This window comes from Ranitomeya variabilis, chromosome 4 (assembly GCF_051348905.1).
Source record: "Ranitomeya variabilis isolate aRanVar5 chromosome 4, aRanVar5.hap1, whole genome shotgun sequence".
In the NCBI taxonomy this organism is placed as follows: domain Eukaryota; kingdom Metazoa; phylum Chordata; class Amphibia; order Anura; family Dendrobatidae; genus Ranitomeya; species Ranitomeya variabilis.
In genome coordinates this window covers 202,653,487-202,671,634 of record NC_135235.1, presented here as the reverse complement: position 1 = coordinate 202,671,634, position 18,148 = coordinate 202,653,487, and the positions used below count along the sequence as shown (strand labels likewise).

The following is an 18,148-nucleotide window of genomic DNA, read 5'->3' as shown; positions in this document are numbered from 1 at the left end:
CTTCTTCCAGCCAGGACTCAGCTGCAGAGATTACAACAAAGACACATTTCACTTCTCACATTTTCAGCATTGTCCCCATCTATCCCCAACCTGCACAAACTCCTCATCTTACTGTCACCCGAATGCTGAGCCGCTGCTGCCATATGTGTCCCTATTACTGCACCTGCTGTGTGGTTCTCTGTGTCCTCTAAATTCTAAAGCACCCCTCTATAATATAGTAATGCCGGGTGCAAGTGCCCTAGAAAACAGTGCCCACATTGTGCCCCCTAGAAAGTAATATTGCCCTGTGTGCCCCTTTGACAGTCACAGTAACCTGAGTTCCCCTATACCAATAAGTGCCCACTTTACATATTATAATGTCCCGAGTCTCCCCTGTACAGCTCCTCTATACACAGTATAATGGCCACCGCACTGTATCGTAGCCCCCAAACGGAATGCTAACCTCTTAGAAGCCCCCAAACTGTATGATGGCCATCACACTAGTCCACACACAGTATAATGGCCCCTCAGAAGCCCCACACTGTACAATGACCCCCTCAGTAGCCCCCACATTGTTTCATGGCAACATTAGTAGCCCCCAATCTATATCATGGGCCTTTAGTAGCCCCCACACTGTTATGGCCCCTGAGTAGCCCTCACACTGTGTCATGATCCCCCAGTAGCTTCCACACTATGATGACAACCTCAGTACCTCCTACTCGATATCATGGTCTCCTAAGTATGATAACCCCCTCAGTAGCCCTGACAATGTCATTGCCCCCTTAGTAGCCCCCCGCACTGTGTCATGGCCTCCTTAGTAGCTGCCACACAGTGTCATGGCTCCCTCAGTAGCCTCCACACTGTGTCATGTCCCCCTTAGAAACCCTAACACTGTATCACGGTCCCCTCAGTAGCCCCAACACTGTATGATGACGCTCTCAGTAGCCCCCACACTGTCATTGTCCCCTTAGTAGCCCCTACATTCTATGATAGCTCTAATAGTAGCCCCCACTATACATGATAGCCTCCCCTAATAAACATCATTTACTCGTACACTTACCCCGGCAAGTCCAGCAGCAGACAGTGGCAGGTCCCGAACAGACGAACGTAGTGATGTAATTAGCCCGGAATTCATGTTCTGTGTGTCGGGGCTCAATGACGTAATCACGCCGCTCCGCTTTGGACCTGCTGCATATGCTGATACAGTTGCAAATGACGCATCTCCAGGTGGGCTCCCTGCAATCACCATTCAGTGACTGACAGAGGCCTTTAAATGGATAAACTTTCAGCGATCGGAGCAAGCTCCGGGTGCTTCAGTTACAGGCAGTTTTTGGCTCTGTAGCATAGCCGGCATCTGCTGCATATAAAGTGGGCACTGCTACTGAGTCGGTTTCATATAGCCCTAAGAGACCAGTGACAAAACTACATCATAGGTTAAAGGGAACCTGTCATGTAGAATAACACTATTAACCTGCTGATATGGCGTTATCTGGCGCAAGTTCAATCACCGCTATGTATAGAGAGCGGCGGCTGTATCCATGCCTCGGCACTGACTGACAGACTGCCCTAATGCTAGCCTGGTAGTGGCATTAAAGGAGTGGAAGGAAGCTCATGTGTGAACAGCAGCCACAGATAGGAGTGGGCTGCACTTGTGTCCCCTCTCCTCAGGATCAGCTGCCTTGTTGTCCCCCACAATATTAGACCCGTTCACTTCCACTCTCTGCCTCCTCCTGGTGCTGTGCAGTCGCTCTGCACATGGACAGATAAATCCTCTTCTGTAGCTGGCACCGATGAGGAGGATCGGCGTGCGGGAGGAGGAGTTACAAGGTGATCGCACCGCCGCACCACCCGGGGCTGTGTCAGGTAAACCCTGCGCATGTGTGCGCCTGTACAGATTATAAAGTTTATTCAAATAAATAAAGCTAACTAGAGATCCAAGGCAGTGCACTTATGATCCGGGCCCTACTGATGACCATGGTGGGCGGCCCCTGCAACCGCGCCCTGACACTGACTGACAGTCGGATCTGTACTGATGCACTGCTAAGTTGGCTGTCAGTCAGTGCCGGGACGAAGCTACAGCTGAAGTTTCACCGGAACCTTTAATGTTCTTGACCAGTTTAGAAAACCCAATATCCAACTGCCATTTATGGGAATCTGAGGCAACAGAAGGGACCCGTTCTGTATTCTCATCCATTTGTCAGAATGCAGATGACCAATAAACAGCATTCTCTGCTCTGGATGACCCAACACTTCCATGATTTCCGTAATTACAGAGGACAATGTGTAATACCTAATTTCTCCTTTGGAGGTGCTGTAGGGAAATTCAGCATTTGCTGTCGGGTACTCACTTACTGCAGGAGGTTTGTGTAGAAGGGATCAATTTGGTCTTTATTCACAGCACATTGGGGCTTTACCTCTGACCCATATGGAGAAACCTTACATGAGACTGGACGACCCCATCAAGGTCCATAGTGCTGGAGAATAAGAGTCAGGGGCTAAACCCACATTCACTACATGGACGTCGAATTAAATAAGGACAAAAACAACGATGTAGGGGAAAAGAGATTTTATTTATAGACGGGGTTATAAATTATTATATATTTTATTATTATGTACATGTGTAAATTATTACTCTATCAGAATAATCCTATTTATGGGCCATGTTGATCCAGAGGAAGGCGAAAACCCCCTGTGAGGAATCGGCCAATTATCCTCATATCAGGGGGGAAAATTCCTTCCTGACCCCAAATAAAATATGGCGGTCAGAATAAATCCCAGGATCAAGGGCTTATAGCTAATGTGTATATGTACGTTTAATTTAAAAAATATATATTATTTAAAATTATTATTATTATTATTATATAAATGTTTATTATATAAAAATATAAAAGTAATTTCTATTTTTGGACTAATTTACGTTTATATTTGTGTCAAATAAATTATTGTAAATCAAAAATATTATATTATTATTTTACATAAATTATATATTTTTTATTACAAACATAAGAAACTACTTATTTATTCTATTTTACTAAACCTATCTATGGGCCGTGTTGATCCAGAGGAAGGCGAAAACCCCCTGTGAGGAATCGGCCAATTATCCTCATATCAGGGGGGAAAATTCCTTCCTGACCCCAAATAAAACATGGCGGTCAGAATAAATCCCAGGATCAAGGGCTCATAGCTAATATGTCATGCCTCAAGTGTAGTTTTTTATTTAGAAATTTTCTATTTTTGGACTAATTTGTTTTTATATTTATGTTAACTATTTTTTTTTTAAACCCAAAAAGAAATTCTATATTTTTTTTTTTTTAATTTTTTTTTTAATAAACATAAGAAACTACTTCTATATTCTAATTTCTAAACCTATCTATGGGCCGTGTTGATCCAGAGGAAGGCGAAAACCCCACGTGAGAAATGGGCCAATTATTCTCGTGACGGAGGAAAAATTCCTTCCTGACCCCAAATATGGCGATCAGATTAAATCCCAGGATCAAAGGCTCGAGCCTAATCTGTAAAGTGTGGAAGTGAGACTTTTTTAAAAATATTTTACTTAATTGTTATTTAGAATGTTTTTGTTTTGTGTAAAATAAACTATTTCTGATTTATTTATTTTTTTAAACTTTTTTGGACTACTTATGTGGGAATCTACTTATTAATATATTGTACTAAACCTATTTAAGGCCGTGTAGATCCAGAGGAAGGCGAAAACCCCCATGAGGAATGAGCCAATTGTCCTCATATTAGGGGGAAAAATTCCTTCCTGACCCCAAATATGGCGATCAGATTAAATCCCAGGATCAAAAGCCGAAATCTCTAACTACATGCTATATGTCTATGTGTGGGGGCCTATACCTATCATGTAGTGTGGGCCTATACCTATCGTGTAGTGTGGACCTATATCTATCATGTAGTGTGGGTGATGTGGATGTGATGGGTTATGGGTGAAATATTTACCTAGCCTGTGCTGAGGTGAGTTCAGGGATAATGGCCCATATTAGACTATTATTCCTGAACTCACCAGATGGACACTAAGCACAGGCCACTCCCGATGGCACAGAAGATCTTCGGGTTGGAGTGATGTGAAGAAGCAGCCCAGGATTGGGCTGGTGCAGCGACACAATGGCAGTGGTCCTACATGAAGATGTTATGGATAGACATGATGTTCTAGGGCAGCCGAGGTGACAAACAGCAGCAGAGATCTCAGGTACGGGTCTGGAGACACAAAGTTCTTGGCAGTTGGTACAGGCTCATTCTGCAAGACATAAAAGAAAGACTTTTCAACAACTTCTATCTACTGGATCTTCTGTAATAGAGTGCAGGGTTGAGTATGTCACCACGGAGCAGACAGACCAACTGTTGAGGGGAATAGAGATAAAGCAAACAGTAAATGGTTAATGAGTGTTCTTGTAACTTATCAGTCCAGGGAGGTCCTGACTGTAGGGTCCTTATTCCAAGTGGGTACAGTCACCAGCAGTGCTTGAGATCCTGAAGTCTCTCCTCTGTCTCCTGGGAACTGGAGACTCCGGGGTTAAGTCTTTGCAGTCTTTTCTCCCAGTGAAGCAGGAAGCAACACAGCCACTCTGCTGCACAGTCTCTGTATATTAGCCTGGCAGTCTTTCTACAGTAGCAATGCTACACACACACTGAGCAGTTTACTTGTCACACTCAGGGGCCCTGGCTTGTCACTGCGGTCACCGGGGCTGCGCGCTCAGGTCACTGTGAGGGGATACCTCTTCTCTGATTACAGAGGCTTCCAAGTCCACACTTTCACATCCAGCCTTCACTACGGCTGGTATCTCAGCCTCAGTGCCCTCACGGAGAGCACTCTCTTTCGGGGAGCGCGGCGCTGTAGCCTGCTCTCTCTCTGGCGCGCTGTCCCTTCTGTCTCGCGCACTCTGCTCTCCCGCTCTTTTCTGACCACACCCCTCTCTCTTCTTCTCTGTCTCCAGCAGTCACATGGTCCCTTGTGCCCAGTGCAGAAAGTCTTCCCCCCAACAACCCAGCTGTCTGACTAAGTGGTTCCATGTAAGGAGCAGGGAAAGCAACCTCCTTACACTTCTGTTATCATAGAGGAATGGTCATCATAATGAACCATTCCCCTATGAAACATCAGATATGATGTATGGGTATAATCGGTGTCCTGTGTGTACAGCGGCCACTCACCTGATGGTCTTGGAAGGTTTCACAACCCAGATCTTCTCATCAACCTAAGAATAACAGAGACACGGTGATTGGCAGAAACACTGGGAGAAGACAAGGACGGTGATAATGGCCACAAGCTGAGAAGGACATTTGATGGGATTTATTCTCCGAGAAGGATGATCTTACCGGGCCCAGCTGGGTGACACATAATTGAAGCCGGCCATGGGGTTAAGGGCTTTCTTTTCCTCTGGCCACTGCATAAGATGTTTCTCCAGAACTGGCCTGAATGGTATGAATGGCGGCTTGGCTCTCCTTTCCTCCAGATCCTCCCAGCCGATGGTGGTAAAGAATGGATGCTCTCGGATGTTCCCGCACACACCCAATCGCTTCTGAGGCTTTTTGCACAGCAGCTTCTTGATAAGATCTTGCATGTCAGCATCAAGCCAAGATGGAATTTCAGGCTCTCCTTTGGTAATAGCTCTGTAAGCCATTTTGCTGACGGAGCCGGTGTAAAATGGGGAGTGTCCTGTTGCCATCTGGGACACCACAATCCCCAGGCTCCACCAATCCACTGCTGTACCATATCCTCTTTTGCGAAGCACCTCTGGGGCCATGAAATGGAAAGTGCCCGTCTCTCCAGAGATGTTATTGGAGGAGGTGACGCCATCTTGGGCAAGCCCAAGGTCGATGATACGGATGTGGCCATCGGCATCCAACATGATGTTATCCGGCTTAATATCTCTGCAATTAAAAAAAACATCAGAGTAAGAAATCTGCCGAGTGATACAGGAGATGGAAAATGGGTCATTGCAAGATCAGGTGGAATAGGGAGACAGGAGCCCAGGAAAGTTGGGGGCAATATTACTAGCACGTAAAGGGGACAGAGAGAAGGAGGAAAGTTCTGCTTACCGGTGGACGATGTTGTGTCCGTGGAGGAACTGGAGGCCACATACGATCTCTGCTGTGTAGAATCTGATGGAGAGAACATAGTGTAGAATCAATGTCATTGCTGGAACCTCCTTCCTGCCTGGGCCAGATTCCCTGCCAGTCCTTTCCCAGCTCCATCCCAACCTCAGCTTTTATTTCCACCCCTCCTCTCACTTTTTGGTATTTCTTCCTCTTTCTCACCTTACATTGTCGATGTTCAGAGAGCCATACATCTCAATCAAAGCCTTGAGGCTGCCTCCGGACAGATATTCCATGATGAAATACGCACGCTTCCGAGACTGGTGTGCGGCATACAGGTGACATAGGAATGGGCAGTCTCGGGCCGCCAGGAGTATCCGCCGCTCTCTCATAATGATGTTCTCATTATCCTCCCTTTTCTTGATCATCTTCACAGCCATATAGATGTTTCGGCTGGGGACTGATGTCAGGACCACCTGAAGAAAGGAATAAACTATGGTTGGAAAATGTGTATGGGAGGTGGAAAACAGCTGGTTCATCTATTGCACAAGAAACGGGTGGCCTGAGTGGTTTGTGAGTCTGCTGGTGTCCTGGACTTTATAGCAGAGCAATGCAAAGCTATTGGCGTGATGCACTGTCTCCTCCACGTATGCTCTATGGAGAGGCCTTAAAGGGGTATTCCATTATCACCATATGGCAATAAATAGGACAAACACTGGATGGTATTTGGAGCTGGTTGGGGTTCAGTATTGGTCTTCTATGAATGTGCAGCTGATTTAAAAACATAAAGGTCAAAGCATATATTGTATCCTGATAGCATCATATATGGACCAGTACATGGAAACAAACTGTCACCCCAACTCCCCACAGATGTAATCCCAGAGATCAGCTCTTCAATGAATCAGAATACCCGTTTACAGCAGCACTAAACCTAACTATGGTGATGAGATGATCCAATTTGTGAAATAATCATGGGGTCATTCGAGCGTCTGTGTGTTTTGTCAGCCATTCCATAGAAGAAGATGTCAATGAATATCTATCTACAGAAAATAACAGATGGAGATACAATGACAAATATAGATTGTTAAAAAAAAAATATGAAACTTACTTTCCCAAAGCTTCCTCTACCCAAGACTTTATGGAAGGCAAAGTTGGTCATGTCAAGCCTGGCGTAGGGGCTGGATGTTCCGGTGTCTCTGCTGCATCCAGGTGTTGGTTCTCCATCCTCCAATCCATTGTCTTCGGCCTCTCTCCTCTTCTTCCTGAAACCAGCAGTGGTAATACTCACCTCTTCTCTCTTCCTCTTCTCTCTCTTCTTCTCTTCTCTCTTCCTCGTCTCCTCTCTTTTCTCCTCTCTTCTCTTCTTCCTGAATCCATCAGTGGTATCACTCTCCTCTTCTCTCTTCCTCTTCTCCTCTCTCTTCCTATTCTCCTCGCTCCTCTTCTTGCTCTTTTCTCCTCGTCCAGTAGTCGCCATTCTCAGTATTCTCTTCCCGCCTGTAGACCTCGGTCCAATCACTTCAGCCGACAGTTGAAAGTAAACGGCAGTTGGTCGTGTGCAGGTGACCAGAGGTCAGAGGTGACGAAACCCTCAGGTGGCTCCTGACAGGCAGTGGCTCCTGGCCCTGCTCTGCCCTATACACTGAGATGTGGGCATCATGGGTGACAGTTTAGGGTCCAGAGGAACGGCACAGAACTTCATGGCGGCTTACAGTGCTGTTTTTTTAAATTTCACATGCACAGAGATGTAATTATATGCCAAGAATACATAAAAAACACAACATACTATAAAATCCTAGCTCTTCCCATTACTAATGTATATTTAAAAAATAATTATTCCTTTTATCTTTCATGTTATAATATTATTTCTCATATATCGCGGTTAGTAGAGATTATATTTTTTTATTATTTAGGAACCCGTGTATCATTTCCTTTACTCTTCACAAACACTTGTTACCTTGTGTTGGTTTCACATCAATTCCCAATAAAAAACATTTCAGTTTGTTGGTGTAACGTGAATAAATGTGTTAAAGTTCATGGCGTGTGAATACTTTTTCAGGGCGCTGTATTGCCGACCATTTTCTGCAATGCTTTACTAATTCTCTTTCCGTCCTTTATTGCATTGATATTAGAGTCTTTTGCACTTATTGAGCATTTTTCCTGGGCCCTCCTGCTCTTATTGTTAGTATGGGGTTGGTTGTCCTTTCTGTCCATGACTTGGGACTTGGATCGGTCATTTTGCGCACGTTGATGTGTTTATAGATTTTTGTAGTCTGTGGATTTGTTCTGCTTTTTTCTCGATGGCGTTCACTATAAAGATATCCTAATATTTATTTTGATGTCCGATCCTTGGTTTCTCTTTTGTTGACAATATTCTAACTGCGCATTTTTGGCCGGCACTCGGGTCTTTATTTAGGTTGCACCCACCCAAGCACCAAGGCACAAGACCCAACAAAAATACAATCAATTAATTTAATTTCTGTGTACACTGTGGATAGGCAGAAAGCTGCCAATCAGTGGTCGGGTGTGGCTACATAGAGCTCATGAATACGGAGGACTACCTGGCAGCAGATTTACTAGTCCTATAGTGATAATTTCCTGTTGATAAAACAGTGATTTTTATAAAAACTACAGCAAGCAGCTCAGTAAGTGACACATCACTGGAATCAGGGTCTCTGTCTTTACATTATGCTGCTATAAGATTAAGTAACAAAAACCTGGTGACAGATTCCCTTTAACATATTAATGAAAAAAAGACTAGACAAGGTTAGTTTGGATAAAGAAAAGGCTCACAATGTTTATTAAAGGTTGCTTAAAACATAAATTAATAAGTCAATAAATATTAAAAACCATAGAGTAAATTCATCAGTCAGTAATCAAATAAATAATCAACTGTAATGATCAAAAATGGACCAAGTCCTTCCAGCCTTAGCTAAATAATGGGCATCACAACAAAAAAGGTGGGCCGGCAGGATACTGGTGACTTGCTGTGCACGGACCACCCCGGACTTTGGCAAAACTGGGCCTTTTATGCAGAAATATTCCCGCCACTAGCACTAGTTCACCAATCAGGGTAAAGATGCTTCTTCCTCCGCGAATAACAGAATCTTCCAAAACTTGGTCGTGGAGGACCACAGCTGAGACAACATTGACTCTCAACTGATAAGTACCATTACGGGAAAGAATAGGGAGGGAAAACCGAAAAGGAAAGGGAGCACAAATACAGCCATAGTATAGCTACAATTAGATATAGAATAATCTTCTAATGCTCCTGTGAAACTATGTGTCCCCCACTCTGCGGGCCCTTGACATCAGTATCTTACCAGAAGTCGCTCCTGTTATCTGAATGATCTGTTCACCCTATGTTTTTGCCTACTTGACACTACAGAAGAAGGACAACCTATCACCAGGTCCTGTGCCCAACTTCTACTACCTCATCTGAAAGAATCCACCTGTTGAGTTGGATTTTTACTACTTAAATTCAAGGACTTCTATAGGTGACGTTTTTATGGACTCTAAGTAGAGCGATTGACAATGACAGATTAAGTGTTTCCAAGCCAAGCTCTTGAATCCCACAGAAATCACAAAATAGCTTGCCGGCTTTTTTGGGCAAAGATTTACACAAGACAGTCCACAGGAGCATTCTTCACAAATTACAAACAACATCGTCATACACCTCAATGATAACAAAGGTAGACACAGGAGGAACAACCTTCGAATTAGAAGGCTATCAGAAGAAGTTGGAGCAGTACAATTGGAGGAATGGGCACAGAAATATTTTTGGTGACCTACTATAGAGAACATCTCACTCAATTGAAAAAGAAGTCAAGAAGCTTTGTGCCCAAAGCCGACAGACCCATCTATTGCTAGAAATAAAAAAGAACAATGGTGCTCCTCTAAGTTAGTATATCTCACAATAATAAGGTGGCACAGAAACATAGACTAGTGTTCACCTTTAGGAGTTGTTGTAGGGTTTAGGCACAACTCTAATGAAGCATAGTAGATCATATCCTAGCTGAACTTTCTGATCAGGTTCCAAGGCCAAGAAGGGACCTTTCGGTAAGATAAAAGTTGCAAAATGAGGTAGTTGGGTGCCAAGGATGGTGGAAGATGGATAAGTATTGGCCATGGATACAAACAAAAATATTATATTGATAACAGGCAGCACAATTCAAAAGTGGACTGATATCGGGACCCGTGAAGAAAGGTCCAAGAAATGTTGGACACACAAAGGAACTCAACTTTAACAATGGTCCAAGATCCCTGCTAAATTACATCAAATGTTCAAGTAATTCTGGCACTTGTGTTGATGGTGGGCTTCAGCTCCAGGTTCAGTTTTATATGTCTGGTGTACCTGATCTCCTATATGTCTATTATGGTACTAGATCTCCTGACTAACCTCCAAATGATTCCTGATGGTCCATGCCCCCAGGTTCTTATATACTTGCAACGCAACAAATGATTCCCAAACTATTGAAATCTTTATCACCACCTTTCAGGCTTCTATGGGTTAATGTATTAATGTGCATGGAGGAGAGTAAAGCTGGTAATGAAAACAGAGCAAAAGACATCTTTGACATTTGGCATCCTTGGTCAGAGATCTTCTCCCATCTTCTCACCCTGGTTGATAGGAAGTTCTCCCTTTCATCTTGTTTTGTCCTTTCCTTTTCTTTATGTCTTTGTCCCAAAATCTGGGATCCTCCACATAAAACCGATTACCTTTAATTAGATTTTTTTTAAAAACACGTTTTTGAACCATCAATGTCTGATAGACTTGGGTCACATGTACAGCTTGTTCCATTCATTTTTATGGCAGATCTGAAAATTATTGTTTTCGGTGTATTCATAGAAATAAATTGAAAGTACCATGAATGCACAGTCAACGCTCGATCTCTGACATCAATGAATTGCAAAATTGTAGAAAACATGCATACATTGTGTATGTAACTTAATAATTACAGTATATCACAAAAGTGAGTACACCCCTCACATTTTTGTTAATATTTTATTATATCTTTTCATGGGACCACACTGAAGATACAGTGGGGAAAAAAAGTATTTGGTCAGCCACCAATTGTGCAAGTTCTCCCACTTAAAAAGATGAGAGAGGCCTGTAATTGACACCATAGGTAGACCACAACTATGAGAGTCAAAATGAGAAAACAAATCCAGAAAATCACCTTGTCTGATTTAGCAAGATTTATTTTGCAAATTGTGGTGGAAAATAAGTATTTGGTCACCTAAAAACATGCAAGATTTCTGACTCTCACAGACCTGTAACTTCTCCTCTGTCCTCCACTCATTACCTGTAGTAATAGCACCTGCTTGAACTTGTTATCAGTATAAAAGACACCTGTCCACAGAGGACAATGTGTAATACCTAATTTCTCCTTTGGAGGTGCTGTAGGGAAATTCAGCATTTGCTGTCGGGTACTCACTTACTGCAGGAGGTTTGTGTAGAAGGGATCAATTTGGTCTTTATTCACAGCACATTGGGGCTTTACCTCTGACCCATATGGAGAAACCTTACATGAGACTGGACGACCCCATCAAGGTCCATAGTGCTGGAGAATAAGAGTCAGGGGCTAAACCCACATTCACTACATGGACGTCGAATTAAATAAGGACAAAAACAACGATGTAGGGGAAAAGAGATTTTATTTATAGACGGGGTTATAAATTATTATATATTTTATTATTATGTACATGTGTAAATTATTACTCTATCAGAATAATCCTATTTATGGGCCATGTTGATCCAGAGGAAGGCGAAAACCCCCTGTGAGGAATCGGCCAATTATCCTCATATCAGGGGGGAAAATTCCTTCCTGACCCCAAATAAAATATGGCGGTCAGAATAAATCCCAGGATCAAGGGCTTATAGCTAATGTGTATATGTACGTTTAATTTAAAAAATATATATTATTTAAAATTATTATTATATTATTATTATTATATAAATGTTTATTATATAAAAATATAAAAGTAATTTCTATTTTTGGACTAATTTACGTTTATATTTGTGTCAAATAAATTATTGTAAATCAAAAATATTGTATTATTATTTTACATAAATTATATATTTTTTATTACAAACATAAGAAACTACTTATTTATTCTATTTTACTAAACCTATCTATGGGCCGTGTTGATCCAGAGGAAGGCGAAAACCCCCTGTGAGGAATCGGCCAATTATCCTCATATCAGGGGGGAAAATTCCTTCCTGACCCCAAATAAAACATGGCGGTCAGAATAAATCCCAGGATCAAGGGCTCATAGCTAATATGTCATGCCTCAAGTGTAGTTTTTTATTTAGAAATTTTCTATTTTTGGACTAATTTGTTTTTATATTTATGTTAACTATTTTTTTTTTAAACCCAAAAAGAAATTCTATTTATTTTTTATTTTTTTATTTTTTTTAATAAACATAAGAAACTACTTCTATATTCTAATTTCTAAACCTATCTATGGGCCGTGTTGATCCAGAGGAAGGCGAAAACCCCATGTGAGAAATGGGCCAATTATTCTCGTGACGGAGGAAAAATTCCTTCCTGACCCCAAATATGGCGATCAGATTAAATCCCAGGATCAAAGGCTCGAGCCTAATCTGTAAAGTGTGGAAGTGAGACTTTTTAAAAAATATTTTACTTAATTGTTATTTAGAATGTTTTTGTTTTGTGTAAAATAAACTATTTCTGATTTATTTATTTTTTTAAACTTTTTTGGACTACTTATGTGGGAATCTACTTATTAATATATTGTACTAAACCTATTTAAGGCCGTGTAGATCCAGAGGAAGGCGAAAACCCCCATGAGGAATGAGCCAATTGTCCTCATATTAGGGGGAAAAATTCCTTCCTGACCCCAAATATGGCGATCAGATTAAATCCCAGGATCAAAAGCCGAAATCTCTAACTACATGCTATATGTCTATGTGTGGGGGCCTATACCTATCATGTAGTGTGGGCCTATACCTATCGTGTAGTGTGGACCTATATCTATCATGTAGTGTGGGTGATGTGGATGTGATGGGTTATGGGTGAAATATTTACCTAGCCTGTGCTGAGGTGAGTTCAGGGATAATGGCCCATATTAGACTATTATTCCTGAACTCACCAGATGGACACTAAGCACAGGCCACTCCCGATGGCACAGAAGATCTTCGGGTTGGAGTGATGTGAAGAAGCAGCCCAGGATTGGGCTGGTGCAGCGACACAATGGCAGTGGTCCTACATGAAGATGTTATGGAGAGACATGATGTTCTAGGGCAGCCGAGGTGACAAACAGCAGCAGAGATCTCAGGTACGGGTCTGGAGACACAAAGTTCTTGGCAGTTGGTACAGGCTCATTCTGCAAGACATAAAAGAAAGACTTTTCAACAACTTCTATCTACTGGATCTTCTGTAATAGAGTGCAGGGTTGAGTATGTCACCACGGAGCAGACAGACCAACTGTTGAGGGGAATTTATTATCAGGAGTAAGATTCTCCTCGCAAGGAGTAAACAGGGGGTTAATAGAGATAAAGCAAACAGTAAATGGTTAATGAGTGTTCTTGTAACTTATCAGTCCAGGGAGGTCCTGACTGTAGGGTCCTTATTCCAAGTGGGTACAGTCACCAGCAGTGCTTGAGATCCTGAAGTCTCTCCTCTGTCTCCTGGGAACTGGAGACTCCGGGGTTAAGTCTTTGCAGTCTTTTCTCCCAGTGAAGCTGGAAGCAGGAAGCAACACAGCCACTCTGCTGCACAGTCTCTGTATATTAGCCTGGCAGTCTTTCTACAGTAGCAATGCTACACACACTGAGCAGTTTACTTGTCACACTCAGGGGCCCTGGCTTGTCACTGCGGTCACCGGGGCTGCGCGCTCAGGTCACTGTGAGGGGATACCTCTTCTCTGATTACAGAGGCTTCCAAGTCCACACTTTCACATCCAGCCTTCACTACGGCTGGTATCTCAGCCTCAGTGCCCTCACGGAGAGCACTCTCTTTCGGGGAGCGCGGCGCTGTAGCCTGCTCTCTCTCTGGCGCGCTGTCCCTTCTGTCTCGCGCACTCTGCTCTCCCGCTCTTTTCTGACCACACCCCTCTCTCTTCTTCTCTGTCTCCAGCAGTCACATGGTCCCTTGTGCCCAGGGCAGAAAGTCTTCCCCCCAACAACCCAGCTGTCTGACTAAGTGGTTCCATGTAAGGAGCAGGGAAAGCAACCTCCTTACACTTCTGTTATCATAGAGGAATGGTCATCATAATGAACCATTCCCCTATGAAACATCAGATATGATGTATGGGTATAATCGGTGTCCTGTGTGTACAGCGGCCACTCACCTGATGGTCTTGGAAGGTTTCACAGCCCAGATCTTCTCATCAACCTAAGAATAACAGAGACACGGTGATTGACAGAAACACTGGGAGAAGACAAGGACGGTGATAATGGCCACAAGCTGAGAAGGACATTTGATGGGATTTATTCTCCGAGAAGGATGATCTTACCGGGCCCAGCTGGGTGACACATAATTGAAGCCGGCCATGGGGTTAAGGGCTTTCTTTTCCTCTGGCCACTGCATAAGATGTTTCTCCAGAACTGGCCTGAATGGTATGAATGGCGGCTTGGCTCTCCTTTCCTCCAGATCCTCCCAGCCGATGGTGGTAAAGAATGGATGCTCTCGGATGTTCCCGCACACACCCAATCGCTTCTGAGGCTTTTTGCACAGCAGCTTCTTGATAAGATCTTGCATGTCAGCATCAAGCCAAGATGGAATTTCAGGCTCTCCTTTGGTAATAGCTCTGTAAGCCATTTTGCTGACGGAGCCGGTGTAAAATGGGGAGTGTCCTGTTGCCATCTGGGACACCACAATCCCCAGGCTCCACCAATCCACTGCTGTACCATATCCTCTTTTGCGAAGCACCTCTGGGGCCATGAAATGGAAAGTGCCCGTCTCTCCAGAGATGTTATTGGAGGAGGTGACGCCATCTTGGGCAAGCCCAAGGTCGATGATACGGATGTGGCCATCGGCATCCAACATGATGTTATCCGGCTTAATATCTCTGCAATTAAAAAAAACATCAGAGTAAGAAATCTGCCGAGTGATACAGGAGATGGAAAATGGGTCATTGCAAGATCAGGTGGAATAGGGAGACAGGAGCCCAGGAAAGTTGGGGGCAATATTACTAGCACGTAAAGGGGACAGAGAGAAGGAGGAAAGTTCTGCTTACCGGTGGACGATGTTGTGTCCGTGGAGGAACTGGAGGCCACATACGATCTCTGCTGTGTAGAATCTGATGGAGAGAACATAGTGTAGAATCAATGTCATTGCTGGAACCTCCTTCCTGCCTGGGCCAGATTCCCTGCCAGTCCTTTCCCAGCTCCATCCCAACCTCAGCTTTTATTTCCACCCCTCCTCTCACTTTTTGGTATTTCTTCCTCTTTCTCACCTTACATTGTCGATGTTCAGAGAGCCATACATCTCAATCAAAGCCTTGAGGCTGCCTCCGGACAGATATTCCATGATGAAATACGCACGCTTCCGAGACTGGTGTGCGGCATACAGGTGACATAGGAATGGGCAGTCTCGGGCCGCCAGGAGTATCCGCCGCTCTCTCATAATGATGTTCTCATTATCCTCCCTTTTCTTGATCATCTTCACAGCCATATAGATGTTTCGGCTGGGGACTGATGTCAGGACCACCTGAAGAAAGGAATAAACTATGGTTGGAAAATGTGTATGGGAGGTGGAAAACAGCTGGTTCATCTATTGCACAAGAAACGGGTGGCCTGAGTGGTTTGTGAGTCTGCTGGTGTCCTGGACTTTATAGCAGAGCAATGCAAAGCTATTGGCGTGATGCACTGTCTCCTCCACGTATGCTCTATGGAGAGGCCTTAAAGGGGTATTCCATTATCACCATATGGCAATAAATAGGACAAACACTGGATGGTATTTGGAGCTGGTTGGGGTTCAGTATTGGTCTTCTATGAATGTGCAGCTGATTTAAAAACATAAAGGTCAAAGCATATATTGTATCCTGATAGCATCATACATGGACCAGTACATGGAAACAAACTGTCACCCCAACTCCCCACAGATGTAATCCCAGAGATCAGCTCTTCAATGAATCAGAATACCCGTTTACAGCAGCACTAAACCTAACTATGGTGATGAGATGATCCAATTTGTGAAATAATCATGGGGTCATTCGAGCGTCTGTGTGTTTTGTCAGCCATTCCGTAGAAGAAGATGTCAATGAATATCTATCTACAGAAAATAACAGATGGAGATACAATGACAAATATAGATTGTTAAAAAAAAAATATGAAACTTACTTTCCCAAAGCTTCCTCTACCCAAGATTTTATGGAAGGCAAAGTTGGTCATGTCAAGCCTGGCGTAGGGGCTGGATGTTCCGGTGTCTCTGCTGCATCCAGGTGTTGGTTCTCCATCCTCCAATCCATTGTCTTCGGCCTCTCTCCTCTTCTTCCTGAAACCAGCAGTGGTAATACTCACCTCTTCTCTCTTCTTCTTCTCTCTCTTCTTCTCTTCTCTCTTCCTCTTCTCCTCTCTCTTCTCCTCTCTTCTCTTCTTCCTGAATCCATCAGTGGTATCACTCTCATCTTCTCTCTTCCTCTTCTCCTCTCTCTTCCTATTCTCCTCGCTCCTCTTCTTGCTCTTTTCTCCTCGTCCAGTAGTCGCCATTCTCAGTATTCTCTTCCCGCCTGTAGACCTCGGTCCAATCACTTCAGCCGACAGTTGAAAGTAAACGGCAGTTGGTCGTGTGCAGGTGACCAGAGGTCAGAGGTGACGAAACCCTCAGGTGGCTCCTGACAGGCAGTGGCTCCTGGCCCTGCTCTGCTCTATACACTGAGATGTGGGCATCATGGGTGACAGTTTAGGGTCCAGAGGAACGGCACAGAACTTCATGGCGGCTTACAGTGCTGTTTTTTTAAATTTCAGAATACATTCTTTTTATCCACATGCACAGAGATGTAATTATATGCCAAGAATACATAAAAAACACAACATACTATAAAATCCTAGCTCTTCCCATTACTAATGTATATTTAAAAAATAATTATTCCTTTTATCTTTCATGTTATAATATTATTTCTCATATATCGCGGTTACTAGAGATTATATTTTTAAATTATTTAGGAACCCGTGTATCATTTCCTTTACTCTTCACAAACACTTGTTACCTTGTGTTGGTTTCACATCAATTCCCAATAAAAAACATTTCAGTTTGTTGGTGTAACGTGAATAAATGTGTTAAAGTTCATGGGGTGTGAATACTTTTTCAGGGCGCTGTATTGCCGACCATTTTCTGCAGTGCTTTACTATTTCTCTTTCAGTCCTTTATTGCATTGATATTAGAGTCTTTTGCACTTATTGAGCATTTTTCCTGGGCCCTCCTGCTCTTATTGTCAGTATGGGGTTGGTTGTCCTTTCTGTCCATGACTTGGGACTTGGATCGGTCATTTTGCGCACGTTGATGTGTTTATAGATTTTTGTAGTCTGTGGATTTGTTCTGCTTTTTTCTCGATGGCGTTCACTATAAAGATATCCTAATATTTATTTTGATGTCCGATCCTTGGTTTCTCTTTTGTTGACAATATTCTAACTGCGCATTTTTGGCCGGCACTCGGGTCTTTATTTAGGTTGCACCCACCCAAGCACCAAGGCACAAGACCCAACAAAAATACAATCAATTAATTTAATTTCTGTGTACACTGTGGATAGGCAGAAAGCTGCCAATCAGTGGTCGGGTGTGGCTACATAGAGCTCATGAATACGGAGGACTACCTGGCAGCAGATTTACTAGTCCTATAGTGATAATCTCCTGTTGATAAAACAGTGATTTTTATCAAAACTACAGCAAGCAGCTCAGTAAGTGACACATCACTGGAATCAGGGTCTCTGTCTTTACATTATGCTGCTATAAGATTAAGTAACAAAAACCTGTTGACAGATTCCCTTTAACATATTAATGAAAAAAAGACTAGACAAGGTTAGTTTGGATAAAGAAAAGGCTCACAATGTTTATTAAAGGTTGCTTAAAACATAAATTAATAAGTCAATAAATATTAAAAACCATAGAGTAAATTCATCAGTCAGTAATCAAATAAATAATCAACTGTA

The 18,148-nt window shown here is 43.0% G+C and overlaps 2 protein-coding genes across 2 annotated transcripts; both read right to left on the bottom strand.

Annotated features, from left to right (window-relative positions):
- Window positions 1-2,563: 2,563 nt before the first annotated feature.
- On the bottom strand, window positions 2,564-7,569 carry LOC143768609 (protein kinase C delta type-like). The gene is made up of 6 exons (XM_077257244.1): window positions 7,139-7,569; window positions 6,253-6,506; window positions 6,034-6,096; window positions 5,311-5,865; window positions 5,146-5,189; window positions 2,564-4,234 (listed from the first exon to the last, which is right to left on the bottom strand). Exons 1-5 carry the CDS (start codon window positions 7,505-7,507, stop codon window positions 5,165-5,167), a joined length of 1,266 nt encoding a protein of 421 aa, XP_077113359.1. The 5' UTR covers window positions 7,508-7,569; the 3' UTR covers window positions 2,564-4,234; window positions 5,146-5,164.
- A 4,983-nt stretch (window positions 7,570-12,552) lies between these two features.
- Window positions 12,553-16,770, bottom strand: LOC143768608 (protein kinase C delta type-like). Its single transcript, XM_077257243.1, has 6 exons — window positions 16,340-16,770; window positions 15,454-15,707; window positions 15,235-15,297; window positions 14,512-15,066; window positions 14,347-14,390; window positions 12,553-13,380 (listed from the first exon to the last, which is right to left on the bottom strand). Exons 1-5 carry the CDS (start codon window positions 16,706-16,708, stop codon window positions 14,366-14,368), a joined length of 1,266 nt encoding a protein of 421 aa, XP_077113358.1. The 5' UTR covers window positions 16,709-16,770; the 3' UTR covers window positions 12,553-13,380; window positions 14,347-14,365.
- Between the last annotated feature and the right edge of the window lie 1,378 nt (window positions 16,771-18,148).